The sequence below is a fragment of the Oncorhynchus kisutch genome, linkage group LG6 (genome assembly GCF_002021735.2).
Source record: "Oncorhynchus kisutch isolate 150728-3 linkage group LG6, Okis_V2, whole genome shotgun sequence".
In the NCBI taxonomy this organism is placed as follows: domain Eukaryota; kingdom Metazoa; phylum Chordata; class Actinopteri; order Salmoniformes; family Salmonidae; genus Oncorhynchus; species Oncorhynchus kisutch.
Window position 1 is genome coordinate 31,876,638 of NC_034179.2, and position 18,965 is coordinate 31,895,602.

Sequence of the window (18,965 nt, forward strand, 5' to 3'; positions counted from 1 at the left end):
GTTGAAATGATGTGACCCTGCCATGTGTACCACTGTGAAGTCGTACGGTTGAAGCTCCTCCAACCTGCCACTCTGGCTCTCTGAAAGACATGAGCCACTGGAGAGCAGAGTGGTCAGTCTGTAAAGGGCAGGCTACCCAGGTAGTACTTGAAGTGTTTGATGGAAGCCACAACAGCTAGGAGCTCCCGCCGAGTGACACAGTAGCAGCGCTCATGTTTGTTGAATGTTTTGCTGAAGTACGCCATCACTCTCTCCCCCTCTGGCCCCACCTGGGCCAGCACTCCACCCATGCCTACATTGTTCGCGTCTGTGTCCAGGATAAAGGGCAAGGTGAGGTCAGGGGGGGCAAGCACAGGGGCCTCGATCAGTGCACGTTTGAGGGTGTTGAAGGCCTCCTCGCACTCCACTGTCCAAGTGAAGGCCTTGTCTTTCAGAAGCAGCGACGTTTGAGAAGCCCCGTACAAACCTTATGTAGTATGAGGCCAGGCCCAGGAAGTTCTTCAGCTGATGCTGGTCGGTGGGGGTGGGCCACTCTCGGACAGCCACCACCTTGTCCTCCATGGTGCTGATACACTCCTTCCCCACTTGGTGGCCCTAGAAGGACACCTCTCTCCTCATGAAGTGGCACTTCTCGGGGTTGAGCTTCGGGCCTGTGGCAGCCACCCTCTCCAGCACATGCCGTAGCACCCCTGGGGCTGACTGGAAGGTACTGCCATGAGCCAGGATGTCGTCAATGTATACCAGACACTCCTGTCAGGGGGATGTCTTCCAGCACCCTGTCCATCAAATGCTCAAAAGTAGCTGGAGCGTTGTACAGGCCGAAGCACAGGACCTTGAACTTCCAGTGTCCTCGGTTAGTGGAGAACACTGTTTTGACTCTAGCCTCTAGGGAGAGGGGCCACTGCCACCATCAGAGGAGCATCAAGAGGTTCACCTAACGAAGTCCAGTGACTCATCAATACATGGTATGGGGTATGAGTCCTTCCTGGTTACCTCATTCAGCCGCCTGTATTCCGCACAGAACCTCAGCTTGCCCCCCTTCTTAGATCCCATGACGACTTGCGCCGCCCAGGGGCCGTCTGAGGGCTCGATAAAGTCTGCCCGCTGCATCTCCAACACAGCCTTGTCTGCCGCCTCCTGGCGTGCCAGCGCGATACGGCCCCCCTTCTTAGACACCCCCTCCACAGTGACAGGGACAGAGATAGGGACATGACAAAAGTCCCCAACACAGGTCAGGCCCACCACAACAACAGGTTCCATCCGCTTGCCCTCGTCTGCTTCTGGGGGATGTGGAGCCTTGCTCACACGTCCGTGTCGGTGGGCTCCTCCTGAAGATGGTGGTGGTTGGGAAAGAGAGCCAGGGGTCCGCACTGCCCCGTCTATGCAGACCCTGAGCGGTTTCCCTGAGCTTTGTGGGACATGGGGCAATCCCAGTGCAGATGGCCTGGCTGGCCACACCTCTAGCAGACCCTGGGACCAGGGTGTGTGTTTCGTGCCGCCTGTAGCAACACAGCACGAATGAGTTGAGTCATTTCAGCCACCCATGCAGGCTTTTCCGGTTCTGGCCTGCTCTGCCCCCCAGCCCGCTTAGTGGGTCTGTTTCCCTGCACCCCCAACGAAGCCCCAGCTGAGGCACCAGTCCACACGAGCTCCCTCTTCAAACCATCTCCAAGGCTATCTGCAATGACTCAGAATGAGCCAGCTGGGTCTGTATGCGCTGCTCCATAGGAGAGAGTGGCTGGATGAACTGGTCCCGTGCTATCTCGCTCTGCACGGAGGGATGCATGTGAGCTTATGCCCACAGAGAGAGGCTCTCAATGTCATTAGCTAGCACCCATAGTGGCTCTCCAGGCTGCCTGCATCTATTACTCAGTTTGGAGCGCAGCAGCCCGGGCTGTACACACTGTCCAAAGCGACTCGTCAGTGCTCCCACTAAAGCCCCATAATCTTGTCTGTCCTCGGGGCTAATCAATATCAAACAGGACATAGCATTATCCGGGAGGCAAAAAGCCAACTGCAGTGCCTTATCTTCATTCAACCACCCCCCAAATGAGCTAACAGTTCAAACTGAGCATGAAAAGCTTCCCAATCCTATTTTAACAGATACGGACGCAATCGGGAACTGGGCGCCGCCATGTTTGTTTAAATCCTGAGCCCCAGATTCCTCATCCCACAGCGTCGACATCACCCCTTTGGTCCACCCATCAGAATCCGCACAAAGCACAGTCGATGAAGCACTCATGCCATCATTCTTGCGGTGACCCTCAATCGTCCTCTGTGCTCCAATGCCCTGGCAATCTCCTCAGCCACATCCTCCGACATCCATGCAAACGCACCTCCTTGGCCATAATCGTCCCCTACCTCCACCTTCACTTTCGGATTCCCTCGAAGCATTTTCAACCCCCGTTCTCACGTACGTTAGCTAGCCACGGTAGTCAGCTAGGTAGCTGGCTAACTTTTATCTACGTTTTTAATTCTGACACCAATGTAATGACCTGGCTAGATCGTAAAGGAACAATTGTCCAGACAGTTGATTGAGTTTACAAATTCATGGTTTATTAACTAAACTCCACACAGGCTACTGTTTGGCTGTAGCCCATGCCAAATATATGAAAGATACCCAAACAAAACAACCGTGGCCTTCTCTTGTGAAGACCAGACGTAAGAGAGAGAACAATTGCTAAACATGGTGTTAACTTGCAATGCTCCACAGTCTTTCCTTCCACATCTGAAGGGAAGACATGTCCTGGTGAGAACCGTCTCCATCTTATGGCACGGGATCTCCTTCTCTGGGCTCAGGAATGTCTAGCGTCTCTACGCACAGCACACATACCTGGCATCCTGAATGTGGCAGCGGATATTCTCTCAAGGGAGGGCCCGCCACCTTTGGACTGGAGCCTACATCCCCAGGTGGTGCAGCACCTGTGGGACAAGTTCGGCAGGGCACAGGTGGACCTCTTTGTCTCCCAGGACAATGCGCACTGCCCCCTGTGGTACTTCACGTCAGAGCCACCAGGGCCTCGGGGCTTGGACGCTCTGGCTTATGATTGGCCAGGGCTGGAGCTTTACGTATTCCTCCCATTTCCCCTGATCCAGGCTGTGCTGGACAGGACCAGGATGGCAGAGCATCGTCTGCTTCTGGTGGCCCCATACTGGCCCAGATGACCCTGGTTCAGCCTTCTCCTGTCCCTGTTGTCTGGGACACCTTCCCCTGAGACAGGACCTGCTGTCTCAGACTGGGGGAACTCTGTGGCATCCGAGGCAGCACCGCCTCAGGCTGTGGGCTTGGCCACTGCACCAATGGTCCATGTTAGGACTACAGGAGGGTGTAATGAACACCATGAAGAGTGCAAGGGCACCGGCTACAACCTCGGCATACCAGTTGCGCTGGCGGTTGTTCTGCTCTTGGTGCACTGGTATTGAGGTGCTGCCCGAGCCATGCGGGGTGCAGTATGACCTCCAATACCTGAAGTCTCACTTGGATGAGGGCTTAGCAGCCTCTACACTGAGAGTGTATTTGGCCGCTATATCAGCCTGCCATGTGGGGTGGATGGACAGACCAGGGGGGCACCATCCCTTGGTCTCCAGGTTTAGGAAGGGGGTTCGTCGCCTGTGTCCAGATCCGCTCTGTGGCGAGCTGGGATCTGGATGTGGTCTTTGCAGCTTTGGCAAAGCCGCCATTCAAACCGTTGGAGCTTGCCTCCCTGAAACACCTCTCTTTGAAGATGGCTTTCTTGGTAGCAATTAATTCCATGAAGAGGGTGGGTGTGAGCTCCATGCTCTTTCGGTAAGTTCTGAGTGCTACTGGAGGGGGTATATCTCTCTGCCCCAACACTTCATTCCTCTGAAGGCTCTGTCAGACAGGCATGTGAACATCCATTCTAACCTGTCTGCTTACGATCCCCTGGCAGTGGCGGGAGGGTCTGGGCCTCCCTCCGACATGCTGTGCCCTGTGAGGGCACTGGTTGCCTATGTGGAGCGGACACGGTCAGTGAGAACAACAGACCAGCTCTCTGTCTGCTATGGTGAGAGAGTCCTGGGGGCTGGACTAGCAAAGCTCACCGTCACATACTTTTAATGTGGGGCTATGACAGTCAATTGCAAATTAGTCTGACATAATGTCTCTTATCTCACCATCACTAATGAGATGGGTGTGCATGAAGCATGTCGCGTCAGACCTTCTCAAAGTCAGGGGGCATAGTCGACAGTGCGCACCTAATTTCTGCTGTCACATCTAACCTGGATATTTGGTTTTAATGCAGACGAGTGCACTGAATCCAGTTTCATGCAGATATGAGCTGGCGAAGGGTACCATGAGTTTTATGGTGCTTTCAAGACAACTGGGAACTCTGAAAAATACATGGTAAAATCATGACGTCAGTGATCTTCAGGTCGGAAAGTTGTAGCTCTAGAAATAGGCCCGAGTTCCTGAGTTGGAATTCCGAGTTGGATGACCGTTCAAAATTATTTTTCCCACTCAAAGCTATTTTTTTCACCAGTTGTCTTGAATGCACTTAAGTCGGAAGTCTGAGATTTCTAAGTTCTGAGTTCCCAGTTGTTTTGAATGCCACATTTATGCTCAGAGGGGGACTGCAGGATATTCCCTTTGAGTCTGAAACAAAAACTCCTGCATTGTGACCCATGAATGCGTTGTCTGCAGCATTCGGTCACATCCAGCTTGATCACTTACCGCATGTCAACTGAGCCAGGATCAAACAAATTGGGAAGTGGGTCCTAAAGTGTTCTTCCAAGCATTGGAGATGAGCAGTCACTCGTGTGGGACACTTACTGATGCTGTCTTATGTAAGAAACGTGCACAGCCGAGGGAAAGGGGCATAGTTCGCCTTTGAAAAAATGATTTCCTCTGATCTGAATACTCTGATTTGGTCTCTCATCTGTAGACTGTTTTTGTATTTCCCCTGCATGCTTGCGTTCAGTTTGTTCAGTTTACCAAATATGTCTGTTACATAGGCAAGGAGACACATTTTCTTACACAGAAAGTCAACCAGGTGTTTGTTTTTATTTTGACATCCATTGTAAAATAAACAGTTCCTCTCTCAATGTAAAAAATCTTTCCAACACTCCCCCTCGATAACCACCAAACCTTGGTGTGAAGTAGAACATTTTCAGGCTCTGATCCCATATCTTCGCATAGCTTTGTGAAAAGGCAGGTGCGCAGTGGTTTAGTTTACAATTGAAGTTACCTGCTGCTGTATATCTCCAAGTTCTGTGCTCAGCTCTTTTGCCGCCATTTGCTCTCGGTGTATCATACAATTCTTCCATATGGCATAGGGAGACACATAACTGCAGTGCATTCGGAAAGTATTCAGACCCCTTGACTTTTTCCACATTTTGTTACGTTACAGCCTTATTCTAAAATTGATTAAATTGTCTTTTCCCCCCTCATCAATCTACATACAATAACCCATAAAAACGGATAAAAAAAAACAGTTTTGCAAACGTATTTAAAATAAAAACCTGATTTCACATTTACATAAGTATTCAGACCCTTTACACAGACTTTATTGAAGCACATTTGGCAGCGATTATAGCCTTGAGTCTTCTTGGGTATGACACTTGAAGCTTGGGACACCTGTATTTGGAGAGTTTCTCTCATTCTTCTCTGCAGATTCTTTCAAGCTCTATCAGGTTGGATGGGGAGCGTAGCTGCACAGCTATTTTTAGGTCTCTCCAGATAATGTTTAATCGGGTTCAAGTGCTGGCTCTGGCTGGGCCTCTCAATGACATTCAGAGACTTGTCCCAAAGCCACTCCTGCATTGTCTTGCTTAGGGTCATTGTCCTGTTGGAAAGTGAACCTTTGCCCCAGTCTGAGGTTCTGAGCGCTCTGGAGCAGGTTTTCATCAAGGATCTCTCTGTACTTTGCTCCGTTCATCTTTCCCTTGATCCTGACTAGTCCCTGCCACTGAAAAACTTGCCCACAGCATGATGCTGCCACCACCATGCTTCACCGTAGGGATGGTGCCAGGTTTCCTCCAGACGTGATGCTTGGCATTCAGGCCAGAGTTCAATCTTGGTTTCATCAGACCAGAGAATCTGGTTTCTCATGGTCTGATAGTCATTTAGGTGCCTTTTGGCACACTCTAAGCGGACTGTCATGTGCCTTTTACTGAGGAGTGGCTTCCGTCTGGCCACTCTACCATAAAGGCCTGATTGGTGGAGTGCTTCAGAGATGGTTGTCCTTCTGGAATGTTATCCCATCGCCGCAGAGGAACTCTGGAGCTCTGTAGGAGTGGCCATCGGGTTCTTGGTCACCTCCCTAACCAAGGCCCTTCTCCTCCGGTTGCTCAGTTTGGCCGGGCGGCCAGCTCTATGAAGAGTCTTCGTGGTTCCAAACTTCTTCCATTTAAGAATGATGGAGGGCACTGTGTTCTTGGGGACCTTCAATGCTGCAGACATTTTTTGGTACCCTTCCCCAGATTTTTGCCTCGAGACAGTTATGAAACGGAGCACAATTCCTTCGACCTCATGGCTTGGTTTTTGCTCTGACATGCACTGTCAACTGTGGGACCTAATCTAGACAGGTGTGTGCTTTTCCAAATCATGTCCAGTCAATTGAATTTACCACAGGTGGCTTCCAAACAAGTTGTAGAAACATCTCAAGGATGATCAATGTTAAGGTATTTATGTTTGTTTTTTAAATATTACTTTGCACCTAAAAAAACTGTTTTCACTTTGTCATTATGGGGTATTGTGTGTAGATCGATAAGGATTTTTTTACATTTAATAATTTGTTTAACAAGGTTGTAACATAACCAAATGTGGGAAAAGTGAAGTTGAAGGTCTGAATACTTTCCGAATGCACTGTATGTGTGAAACACATCTCACTGTCCTAGAAATGCCATGGACATTATGAAAACAAGCCCAGATCCCCCAATATTCACTGCATAGTGTCTAAACGAACTACTGACTGGGAGGCATGTGCTTCAGCATTTGATGGATGTTGGTAACGAAACCAAACACAAAAAAGTGTGAAAAAAGACTATAATAATTCACATCAACATAACATAGTTATCTGGCGACACTAAATCTGTTAAGAATAGGTTCTCTCTTCTGTCAAACATATTACGCTTGATACCATAACGTGCAGTGCATGCGTACACAAATTCTACAGCGCGGATGGCTTGAGCGATCATTTTCGTTTGCAGGATAGCTTGACCGCAGTCAAAATCCAGCCTGGGACGGAGGCTCAACAACACAAATAAATGTAGTCCTTGAATTAACACATTTCATGAGATTGATGTTTGACTTTAATTGCAGTAAAACTTTTCATATTTGATATGTTTTCTTAAAGCTAATATGCGAACATATGATCTAATAAGTCAAGAAGTCAAAAACATTATTTTAATTGGTATGAAACAAATATATGCTGGATACATTTTACACGCAATCTAAATGTAAGCAAACCGATACGTATTATTGATCTGAGGGAAAAATCTAAGTAGGCCTCTTGATCCCATTTATCCCATGGGATGATAACATTTTTCCTGTAGGCCTTCCTCCCACATGCTATTTTCTGCTTTCTTTACGCCCAAGGCTATAAATTCCTACCGCCAGCGGGCGATTGGAGTTTGCCAAATGAAGTGATTTGCATCTCTGTCGGGTAGCCCCCATTCATACGATCGCAATAAGCCTTTGGCAGGCAGCTTTCTCATCTCTGTCGTTAAGGCTCCGCTCGGAGGATAGCTATAAACCCAAGACAAGTCATCTAGCCATGACTTAATTTGAAAGACAATAGGTAGGAATTTCTTTAATCTCAAATTCATCCTGCCCCTTTCACTAACCACAGCCAGCCAGAGGATGCAAGCTGTTTTTGTTGTTTTTATAAATACCTTACATTTGTTTTAATTTAAATGTGATTGCATTTATTTGCCCATTTAAAAACACAATACAATGCACGTGGACATAATGCATTTAAAATCATTGAGGATGACACAAAAAGTGATACACCTAATCATTTACAGGTTATGTAGATTAATGATATATTGATTATGTCCAAAAATAGCCAACATTTTTGCCATTAATTTAATATAGGCTACTATAAATTGAGGCAGTACAAACTGTTCCTTTCTAGCAATAAATGTCACTCCCTAAACCACCTCAGTGATTCAAATAAGCCTGACTGCAGTGTGCAGTTCGGGGCCGTTTTTTGGGGGTCCATATGAGGTTTGACAGTCACACACTGAATACGAACACACACGTTTGTGCAAGGCACACGTTGAATACAAACATATTTCACTTTTGAAGATCATACTAAATATTATATAAAGTGGTACCAGCACGTGTTGTAACACTTTTTGTTTCTGTAACACTTGGTACCAGCACGTGTTGTAACACTTTTTGTTTCTCTAACACTTGGTACCAGCACGTGTTGTAACACTTTTTGTTTCTGTAACACTTGGTACCAGCACGTGTTGTAACACTTTTTGTTTCTGTAACACTTGGTACCAGCACGTGTTGTAACACTTTTTGTTTCTGTAACACTTGGTACCAGCACGTGTTGTAACACTTTTTGTTTCTGTAACACTTGGTACCAGCACGTGTTGTAACACTTTTTGTTTCTGTAACACTTGGTACCAGCACGTGTTGTAACACTTTTTGTTTCTGTAACACTTGGTACCAGCACGTGTTGTAACACTTTTTGTTTCTGTAACACTTGGTACCAGCACGTGTTGTAACACTTTTTGTTTCTGTAACACTTGGTACCAGCACCGGTTGTAACACTTTTTGTTTCTGTAACACTTGGTACCAGCACGTGTTGTAACACTTTTTTTTTTGTAACACTTTTTATTGAAGTTAAGAACATAACTGATGCCAACTTAAATGTAAATACTTATTTGAAATATCTGCCATCTGTCTTTAGACTGTCACAATACATTTATATAAAATATAGGGGGTATATATAGGGGGGAGGGAAATATGTGTAATTTCTAATACTTCTTTTACATTTTGTAGCTTAGATTTCTGGCTATAATGGGTGCCAAGGACCTGAAGTCGACAGTGTGGTGGATGCTACCTTGCATTCTGTCAAACTGTCTTGCCATCGCCACAACCACCTGTCTCAAAGCCATCCTCTACCCCCAAGCCACAAGACTGTTCCAACAGCTACTGCACCCTACCACACACTTAGCATTTATTTATATTCCATACACACCGAAATCTGTTTTGTAGACCGGACCATTGCAATAGTTATGTCACCTTCCAGTACTACTAATGAATATGCTTTCAAATAATTCTATGCTGCAACTGTGCTGTACTTATTCCACTCATAATGCACATGGGCAAACAATGTCCATAGCCTAATATATCACTATAGGCTATTTGAAAAAAATCGTATTTTACTTTATCTTATTTTCTTTTCTGCATGCCTCTTGTACTTGATTTAATTTATTTTGTATTTTTAGTAGTATGTTATACAGTATATTTACTCTGTCACTTATTTGATTGCTTTCCTATGTTATTTATTTGATGACTATGTTACTTTGGTGAGAAGCCTGTGTCATGATGTTGCCCTGTTGGTGAGGTTTATGACCCCCATAAATACCTTTCCCCCTTTCCTCTCTCTACTCTACTGATGTGACTCTTGGAAAGCCCTTTGTAAACAAAGAGAGAGTCTGTTAACATCAAAAGGGTGGTGAACAGAAAAATATTTCGGTAATCTAACCAGTTGAAAATATGCGTTGGTTCTTAAAGAATATGATGATATCAGATCAGTTGTCATCTGAGACATTATTACTGATGATAGGATGACAAAAATGGTACCTTGGAAAGTCTACACATTATAGTTATCAGATTCACATGGAATTGTTGTGCAATTGTTTAAATGTTTAAATATTAAACTATTTGTGAACAGATTAAATGTAATTTTAGCTTCTAAATGAGAGAATTGGTTTTCATAAGTGAACTAGGCTCAACTCAGTGGCCCCTCCCATGTGAACAGACATTGGTTGTGAACTATGAAACACGTCCTTCGCTCCTTACTACATAAGCCCTTTACAAAAATGTAACATTTGTGTTCCCGAGGACGTGGGGACAACGGTCCATACGTTAAAAGGGCTAATATCAAACTACAGAACTAAGCAAACTTCAGCGACAGCTTAAATTATGGCAACTTGGTATGAACTTTGAACTCTTATACACTAAAGAAGTGATACCTCCTAGCCGTTGAGTGAGCAGCAGCAGCTGTAAACGTGGGCTAGGAAAGGACGGACAAAGTATCTCTTCTACCAAACACACGATGGTACTACAACGCATCCGTTCTACCAGACATTCTTCAGAGGACAGGAAGATCTCTGTTGGGCAACACGGCCTTCCATCTACGACCAACCTATTGAAGCACAGCTCAGAGTATATATTTCTTGCATTTTCCTTTTCCAAATGGGCGGTTATTTAGAATGCACAAGATTCTGTATTTACGATAGCATAGCTTTACAAGGTCCGATCAGAGACCAAATCCTTTGTTCCTCTGTCACGTCCTGACCTAAGTTCCTTTTTTATGTCTCTATTTTGTTAGGTCAGGGCGTGAGTTGGGGTGGGCATTCTATGTTTTGTTCTATGTTTTGTATTTCTGTGTTTGGTCTGGTATGGTTCCCAATCAGAGGCAGCTGTCTATCGTTGTCTCTGATTGAGGACCATACTTAGGTAGCCTTTTCCCACCTGTGTGGTGTGGGTAGTTATTTTCTGTTTAGTGTGTTTACACCTGACGGAGCTGTTTCGGTTGTTCTTTTTTTGCTTGTTTGATAGTGTTCAGTTTTACCATTAAAATGATGAACACTTACCACGCTGCACCTTGGTCCTCACCTTCTTCCACCAACGACCGTTACATCCTCAGTCTTCCCGCGCTTTCATTCAAACCCCAACCCCCTTTCTTTGTGTAACCAGCCGTCATATCTGTTCTGTCCGCTAGGGACGTTTTCTTTTATGACATAATTAGTAATCAATGTATGACCCATCCTGTGTATATTTAATTCTGTGTGATTGTTTAGGTATTTAGTAAATTATTAAACCAAATTTGGTATTGCTGACTCAACTTGTTAGCCAGGGTTCGTGAAGATAACCAAGAATTCAATGACTTCAGATGAGACTGAATAAGGTGACGATTAAGAATCGAATGCTGTTGATGTAAAAGATTAACAGGTCTTTAAGAGTTTATTTGGAAGATAACAGCTCTATAAATATTCTTTCGTGGTTCCTCGACTTTCTAGTTAATTACATTTACATAATTAGTTCAATCAGGTAATATTAATTACAGAGATTTTTTTTTATAGAATAGCATGTCATATCACTTAATCCGGCATAGCCAAGACACGACACCTGCAAGTACATGACAATAACATTTGATTAGTCGTCACCATTGGATCCAGGTGACTACGATTGACCCTCGTTATCTGATATGTTTTGCACACACACAATCATTTACAGCACCTTTCCACAAACGTTTTTTCAAATGGACATTGCATCCAATGTACCTTAAATAATAAAAATCTATGAATATAAAAAATAAGTGGTGACAGGTAGTAGGCATGCTGCTGGCTTGATGCTAAATTAGCGTCTTGCCTCCAACTGGCAGCTGTAATAGTGTCGTTGGTTCGGAGAAGGGCAGGTGAAGGGCGGCTGGGCTGTGTCAGGAAAACGGCTGTCACGGGCGCTCTGTGAATTAAGCTGTCGCGCGGCCATTGGTAGGCCTGCAATGTAAACCACTAGCTGGTGAGAGATACTTAAATTATCCACAGTGCCACTTCATTAGAGATAGGCATACCATGCATGTAGCCTATGACAAAATACATGGATTTAGATTTAGGCTTACTCCTTTGACCAACTGGGTAAAACTTGCTCTTATACCTGTGTAATTAATTACTACAGTAACAACATATATTTAATGTTCTGGAACATTGGCAACTGGATGTTTCAATTTGTAGTTCATACATGTATAATCTATAAGAAAATAACTTTGACTTAATTAGCCATGAAATCCCGAGATTTAAAGCAACTGTTTTTCTGGAAGCTGTGATGCGCTATTTGCCCTACTTTTTCTCCCATGTGGGCCAGCCCCCAAGCAATTCGATTTCTATCCAATGAGCTTCAGCCCCTCACCATTTGAGTGACAGCTATCAAGATGAACACATAGCAGAGTGGAAGAGAGAGCAATGACATATAGCACATATATACACGTTTTTGGCGGAGTGTGCAATTTTTGGTTACCACTTTTGTCTCGTGAGCACTACTTTCAGAACTACTGGCTAAAAAGAATACAAAAGTACCTGAGAATCTCTTTAATACCCAGGTATAAGAGCAACTCATTGAATGCCAACAATTGGCTGACCTGGCAATCTTACCAAGAGCAACAGGATACAAACCTGATTTACTTGGGTCCAATAATATATACAAAAGTATGTGGACACCCCTTCAAATGAGTGGATTTGGCTTTTCAGCTACACCCGTTGCTGACAGGGATATAAAAACGAGCACACCGCCATGCAATCTCCATAGACAAACATTGCCAATAGAATGGCATTACTGAAGACCTCAGTGACTTTCAACGTGGCACCGTCATAGAATGACACCTTTCCAAAAAGTCAGTTTGTAAAATTTCTGCCCTGCAAGAGCTGCGCCGATGAACTGTAAGTGCTATTATTGTGAAGTGGAAACGTGTAGGAGTAATAACGACTCAGCTGCTAAGTGGTATGCCACACAAGCTCACAGAACGCGAGTGCTGAAGCGAGTAGCGCGTAACAATCATCTGTCCTCGGTTGCAACACTCACTACCGAGTTCCACACGGCTTCTGGAAGAAACATCAAAACAAGGACTGTTCGTCGAGAGCTTCATGAAATGGGTTTCCATGGCCAGGCAGCCGCACACAAGCCTAAGATCACCATGCACAGTGAAGGGAAATCTTAACGCTACAGCATACAATGAAATAGCCAAATCCACTATTTTGAAGGGATGTCCATATACTTTTTATATATAGTGTATCTGTCCTTTCCTTTACAGCCAACCAGTTGGAAAAACCTTTTGGCTACTTTGCATGACATCACAAATGCTAGCCACACTACCTATGGCTATCATTTCATCCTAGTAGTCACCCACAGCCCACTATCAAACAAAGTCACATCACAACTTTCTTTGTATTACCATTTTATGGGAAAAAGAGGAAACTTGTAAATATCTCATACCATTCCATTGTTCCCCAAAAAAATTTTTTTTGTGGCAAAACGTGATAGTCTTGGAGACAAGACTGATTAGTCAAAAGCCTTCCACAGACATGGCCTTTCTGTCACGCCCTGATCTGTTTCACCTGTCCTTGTGCTTGTCCCCACTCCCCTCCAGGTGTCGCCCATCTTCCCTATTATTCCCTATGTCTTTATACCTGTTTTCTCATTCTGTTTGTTGCCAGTTCGTCTTGTTCATTCAAGCGTACCAGCATTTTTCCTGTCAGCTCCTATCGTTTCCCAGCCTCTCTTTAATCGTCCTCCTGATTTTCGACCTTTGCCTGTCCTGACCCTGTACCCGCCCACCTGACCTCTCTGCCCGACCCTGAGCCTGCCTGCCATCCTGTACCTTTTCTCCACCTCTGGATTACTGAACTCTGCCTGTCCCTGACTCTGAGTCCGCCTGCCCCTGTTGCTACAATAAACATTGTTACTTCGACAGTCTGCATCTGGGTCTTACCTTGATCCCTGATACTTTTTTTCTTTCACTAGTAAGTTACCTATAGAGTGCTGTGCAGTGCCTTCAGTGTGGATCAGTAAAAAGCCAAGCAGAGTAGCAGACAGAGGCGTGACCCTTGGGTCATAGATGAATGTTCTTTGGGGGAGTGAACAAAAGGCTAGCACCAGGTTGTAAACCTGTGAAAAAGCTTGTGAAAAATTTGTTTTTACTTTAAACATTAAAGATATTGGAAGAGCCCACACAAATTTCACAAACTCACAATTAGATATTTAGTGAAAGGTACACAGTAATCCTAGCAACAAAAAAAAAAAAGTAGCAATTTGCTCAGCACCTTTGAATGACTATCAAATGGATGAGTGGGCTCCCAAGTGGGGCAGTGGTCTAAGGCACAGCATTTCAGTGCTAAAGTTGTCACTACAGACCCTGGTTTGATCCTGAGCTGTGTCACAACCGGCCATGTGTGGGAGTCCCATAGGGAGGTGCACAATTGGCCCAGTGTTGTCCGGGTTAGGTTTGGCCAGGGTAGGCTGTCATTGTAAAATAACATTTTTTTCTTGACTGGCTTGCCTAGTAAAATAAAGGTTAAATTAGTTGATCTTGATTCAGTGAAATTCAAATAAACAACTACAACAGAAAAATTGCCTATAATCCAAAGTGAAGTGAAAGAGTGTGCAATCAGTTGGGATCCCAACTGGAGACAGGAGAGGAAAACAGAGGAATGCTTATTTTACATTTAAGCAATAGTTAATGTAAGTATCCATTCTGTGATCTCATCTTAATTTAAATACTCAAACATAAGGGTGACCAAACCCAATATCACTCTCTTTTGTGAAATGGGGCGATATTCAGTTTTGAAACCAGGCTTGATGATAATACCATGTCCAGGTGAAGTTAGAGTACACAATGCTTTGTTTCTTACAGCACAAAAATATAATTCTGAATCATGCATAGTGAACAACAGGAACAAATGTTGGCACATTGATGATCAAATGGGAATGTACTCTTGAGGTATTAAACATACAATTCATTTTCTCCCTTTCCTCTCTTTGCATAGAAAAATACAAACACAAACACCATAACACGCACACATACAAAAACACTTCACATAAGACTCCAAAGTGTTATAATTCATCTCTCATCTTCTTGCCCTTAGGTCGCACCAGTCTGCCGATGAAGAGGATGGAGTTGGTCTTGGTGTCCTTCACCAGGAAGATGAAGGGATGGTCAGCGTAGAACAGCTTGGGGTTCTTCAGCTTGTCTGTGCCGAAGATGCTTATGTCTATGGGGTTCCCATCGGTGTCCCACTCCATGGCAGAGGCATGGAATACATTGGACAGATACAGGTCCTTCTTCCCAGAGATGTTGGACAGGTCTGCCTTGGTCTTATCCACAGCCTCAGTCAGACCCAGCTCCCCAAGGTGTTTCTGAGAGAGAGAGAGAGAGAGAGATAGAGATCTTTATTGTAAAGGAGTTTGAAGCATGAAGGAACTCTCAGCCACCTAAGAGCATCAGTGATGTGTGCTGTATCCTAACATGTTATTCAAACCTGGATCTCATAAACAGTTAACAAGATGATTGTTATTCGAACGTGTATCTTATAAACAGTTAACAAAATTATTACTAAATGTTGTTTTAAACAATGACCTGTGTCATCTCTAGGTATTTCCAGTACCTGGATGTTGTGGCTGACTTCCATGCAGACTTTGGGCAAAGACACAGCAACAGCCGTCTCCTTTAGCTTGCCCATCCAGTCTTCCAGCTGCTTGCGGGTCAGCAGCTTCTCCAGCCTCTCCAGGGGCTCCACGTGGTAGGGCATGAAGAACACCAGGCTGGACTTCTTATGGGCCAGGGGCATGCTCAGGATGAACAGCTTATTCACTGTGTCTTCGTGGAAGCCATAGATACCTGCAGGTACAGTCAATATGGATACAGACTCAAGAGACATTTCTAGGGCATTTCTTTACATCTTCCTTCACTTTGAAATGAGAACACCCCAGTTCAGTTCAAAGGTACTTTATGATATTATAATGAGGGCTGACCTGTGCGGTGCATCATGGGTACACCAACAGTGTGAGTGTGAGACACCAGGAAGCCACGGTTGTCTACCATCTTATGGTGAAACTGTTCATCCCAGTGGGCTGTTCAGATATAAAGTAAAATACAATTATACTGTAAATATGTGAATGAGTAAAAAAACGAAGCGAAAGAGAGAAGAGTGCATCTACAACATTCTGGTCCTTTGTAAGAGAGAACTCACGTTTAAAGAACATGGCGTTGATGATCATGGCCCCATCGGTCTTCTCCACATCCTTGGTTACCTCGGGCAGCTTGCCATCGGTGGATTTGGCCGCCCAATCGTTGATGGACTTCACAGCGCTCTTCTTGTTCTTGAAGTTTATCTTTGTGTGTTCATATTTGTAGTGCTTCTTGCTGTTCTTAACAAAGGCATCTGCAAAGTTGACCGAGCTGGGGCTGTATAGGCGGTTGCTGATCTTCCAGGTGACGTTACGGGCCTTGGGGTCGCTGACCTCCTCCAGGAGCTCGGCCAGGCCAGCATGCAGCTGCTCGTCCTTCACTTTGTTAGCGCTCAGCACGGTCTTGACCTGGGAGGCAGTGGAGGCCTTGCCCCCGAGTGCCACCAGGCCCAGGGAAGAGGCCACCACCACCGGGGAGATGAGGATGTTCTCCAGGTCCTTTTCCTTGGCTATGTTCTGGTAGAGGCTGAAGGCCAGGCTGGCGCTGTTGTCAGCCAGCAGGGTGGCGTGGTTGCTCAAGACCTTGTCTGCTGAGGCGGCGGTGGCAGCGGAGGCTGCAGTGGCCAATAGGGCCATGGCTACCAGGTTAGTCACCCACATGGTGTCAACCATATCTGTAGAGACTTGAGAGGGGACATGGAAAAGGTGTATGTGTTAGATGTATACAGTGGACTTTCTTATGGAGCATCATAGCGATTACAGAGCAACAGAGTCTCAAATCCCATGTGTTAGAGGCAAATTAAATTACATTTGTCCTTTATTTTGAATGCAGAAAACCTCTTGTGGGACTTCATAAGTTAAGGAGATAATGCACTTCTCAAACACTTCGCTGAGATTCAAGAGGAATACCACATTCTCTTTTATTCAACCTGGATGATGCAGAATGGACATGCTGTGTGGTATACTAAGCTTTCATTATGCAGTCTGTAATGTAATTATAGACCTGAATTCATTGGTAGAGAATCTGAGAGCAGGGTTGACCGTGCCATTGGAGAGTCTCCAAGTAGACATTCAAGGCAAGACTCAAGAGCCACGTTGACACTGCAGCTGTAAAACGCCTAGAAGATGAAACAGTGGTCAACATTCTAAGTGGAATAATTCTACAGCAACTAATGAGGGCCATTAGCTACTGAATAAAGAATACAAGTTCTCTTAAGAACAATGGACATTTAAATCAAGCTCTCGCTTCATTTGGGGGACCAAACACTTTTTTTTTATCTCTCTCTGCTGTGTTGCCCTGCAGGAGGATTTCGGTAGCAGACAAGTAGCAACATGATCAGGCTAAGCCATGAAGTCTAAACAAAAGGATGCTATGCATCCTCTGAGGCCTGGAATGAGTGACCTTAAGCAGGCGTGAGGCTTCACATTTTTCAGTATTAAACAGAAAGTTTGATCTCTAATGTAACAATGACGCCCTTAGAAGTTTTGTTGGAACTACAAATTATTTCAGTACATTCTAAATTTGCACTACCTATTATTTTGATTCTGCATGCATAATTACAAATCACAGCACAAGCTAACGCCTCATGTCCACCAGATGCATCAAACTCTTCATTGTGAATGGAGCAGTCCACAACTGTCTGTGTACTGCATGTTTTCAATATTTTCAACTCGTGCTTTGCTTTACCATGCGGTGGTACAAATGGAGGTAAACACACTGACTCCAACTAGCTAGGTTTTAGCTAGTTGAAAAGCGAAACACATGTGTGTCAAGTACGGAAAATGTGGGCCAGACATCCGGCAAAACAAAATGCATATGCATCTGGTGGACATCGGGCGTAATTCAATGCCCTTATAAGTCATAACAAAGAAACATCCTGGCACGTACAAATACCGGCAATGACGGTCTCATCTTATTGGACAGAAACCAGTGTGAGAGAAAGTTTAGAGGAGGAGGAATATGCCGGTTTACAGTTCCGTGCATCGTCATTAATATCTGTCTGAACATATGTTTAGAAATTACACAGCTCATTTCTTCTGATAATCTATCTGATACTTTCTCTACACTCTCTACCACCACACAGCATGTCTTCAATTGACCAAGTAAAGTGAGATGCCCCCTGGCAGAGGCAACTCAGACTCAGATCAGAGCACAAGAGTCTGTTGCTGGGTGGGACCGCTACTAATAAGATAGGTTTCCTCAGACATGGCACAATTCAAAGCAGCATTGCCACTGTTAATTGACCATCACTTTATTTGATCATCATAGCATTTTCACTGTCATGTGACCCATTCATTAAGTGTGAACAGTGAAGTTGGGAGGAAGAAGTATGTTTTAGCCTGACAACTTTTTCCTTTCAACTGGCCTGCAGATGCTCAATCACATGAAGCTGTATTGTAATACAGAACAAAATTAGCAAAAATAATTTTATAAGCCCGAAATGGAGGGACTTTCACATTCCTGGTCAGAAGTCTTCCTGCAGTTAACACAAGTCCAGCCCCCCCCCCCCCCCTTTTAACTTACCAGGCTCTTCCAGCAGTTTTCCTCTAATTTCTCTCTCAGCTTCCACACGATCCTTCAGCTGGTCTACAAAACATGGGGGAAATATTCTGGAAGTTGGGGAATGGAAAATGTTAATGACGTACAGTGATTTTCAATGCACAGTGAGCTGCACTGGGCACTCCCACAGTATCTGTTGAGAAGCTATGTGAGTTGGACTTTCCCCCTCCAGGTCCTAAAGCCTGAGACACACTGAAAGCTCATTCACACTGCAGACAGACATCTGGCAGAGTTTCTATAAAGTTCATTGTTCTGTATTCTCAAACGTTGCTACTGTAATATACTGTACACAGTTTTAGACCATGCATCATAGAGCAAATTATTTTGTATTAAAAAAACGGGGAAAATATGCATACTGTCTTAATTAAACAACATTTTCCACTTCCATTTTCGGATTTTCTGACAACTTCTAGATGTTGCACACGGCTTTGAGCAAGGGGTAAACAACAGACTGCTGGACTGAAGACAGTGTGCAACATCTATAAATTGTCAGAAAATAGTGGTGGGAAATTGTGTTTTCTT

At 44.6% G+C, this 18,965-nt stretch overlaps 1 protein-coding gene across 2 annotated transcripts; it reads right to left on the reverse strand.

Moving 5' to 3' along the window:
* Positions 1 to 13,876: 13,876 nt before the first annotated feature.
* Positions 13,877 to 18,569, reverse strand: LOC109892711 (serpin H1-like). Of its 2 annotated transcripts, XM_020485439.2 has the most exons (6): positions 18,408 to 18,563; positions 16,887 to 17,001; positions 15,946 to 16,566; positions 15,728 to 15,826; positions 15,361 to 15,593; positions 13,877 to 15,112 (listed from the first exon to the last, which is right to left on the reverse strand). In XM_020485439.2, exons 2-6 carry the CDS (start codon positions 16,930 to 16,932, stop codon positions 14,810 to 14,812), a joined length of 1,302 nt encoding a protein of 433 aa, XP_020341028.1. In that variant the 5' UTR covers positions 16,933 to 17,001; positions 18,408 to 18,563; the 3' UTR covers positions 13,877 to 14,809. The 2 variants fall into 2 exon arrangements, with proteins under 2 accessions (XP_020341028.1, XP_020341029.1); XM_020485440.2 differs by lacking the exon at positions 16,887 to 17,001 and having other exon boundaries at positions 18,408 to 18,569.
* Between the last annotated feature and the right edge of the window lie 396 nt (positions 18,570 to 18,965).

What these genes read in the sequence shown, in the direction of transcription:
- LOC109892711 (XM_020485439.2), bottom strand. Translation starts at nt 16,932, where the DNA reads ATGGCACGGTCAACCCTGCTCTCAGATTCTCTACCAATGAATTCAG. An exon ending in CAACGCCATGTTCTTTAAAC is followed by an intron (nt 15,827 to 15,945) that starts GTGAGTTCTCTC and finishes ATATCTGAACAG; the next exon opens with CCCACTGGGATGAACAGTTT. An exon ending in AAGTCAGCCACAACATCCAG is followed by an intron (nt 15,113 to 15,360) that starts GTACTGGAAATA and finishes TCTCTCTCTCAG; the next exon opens with AAACACCTTGGGGAGCTGGG.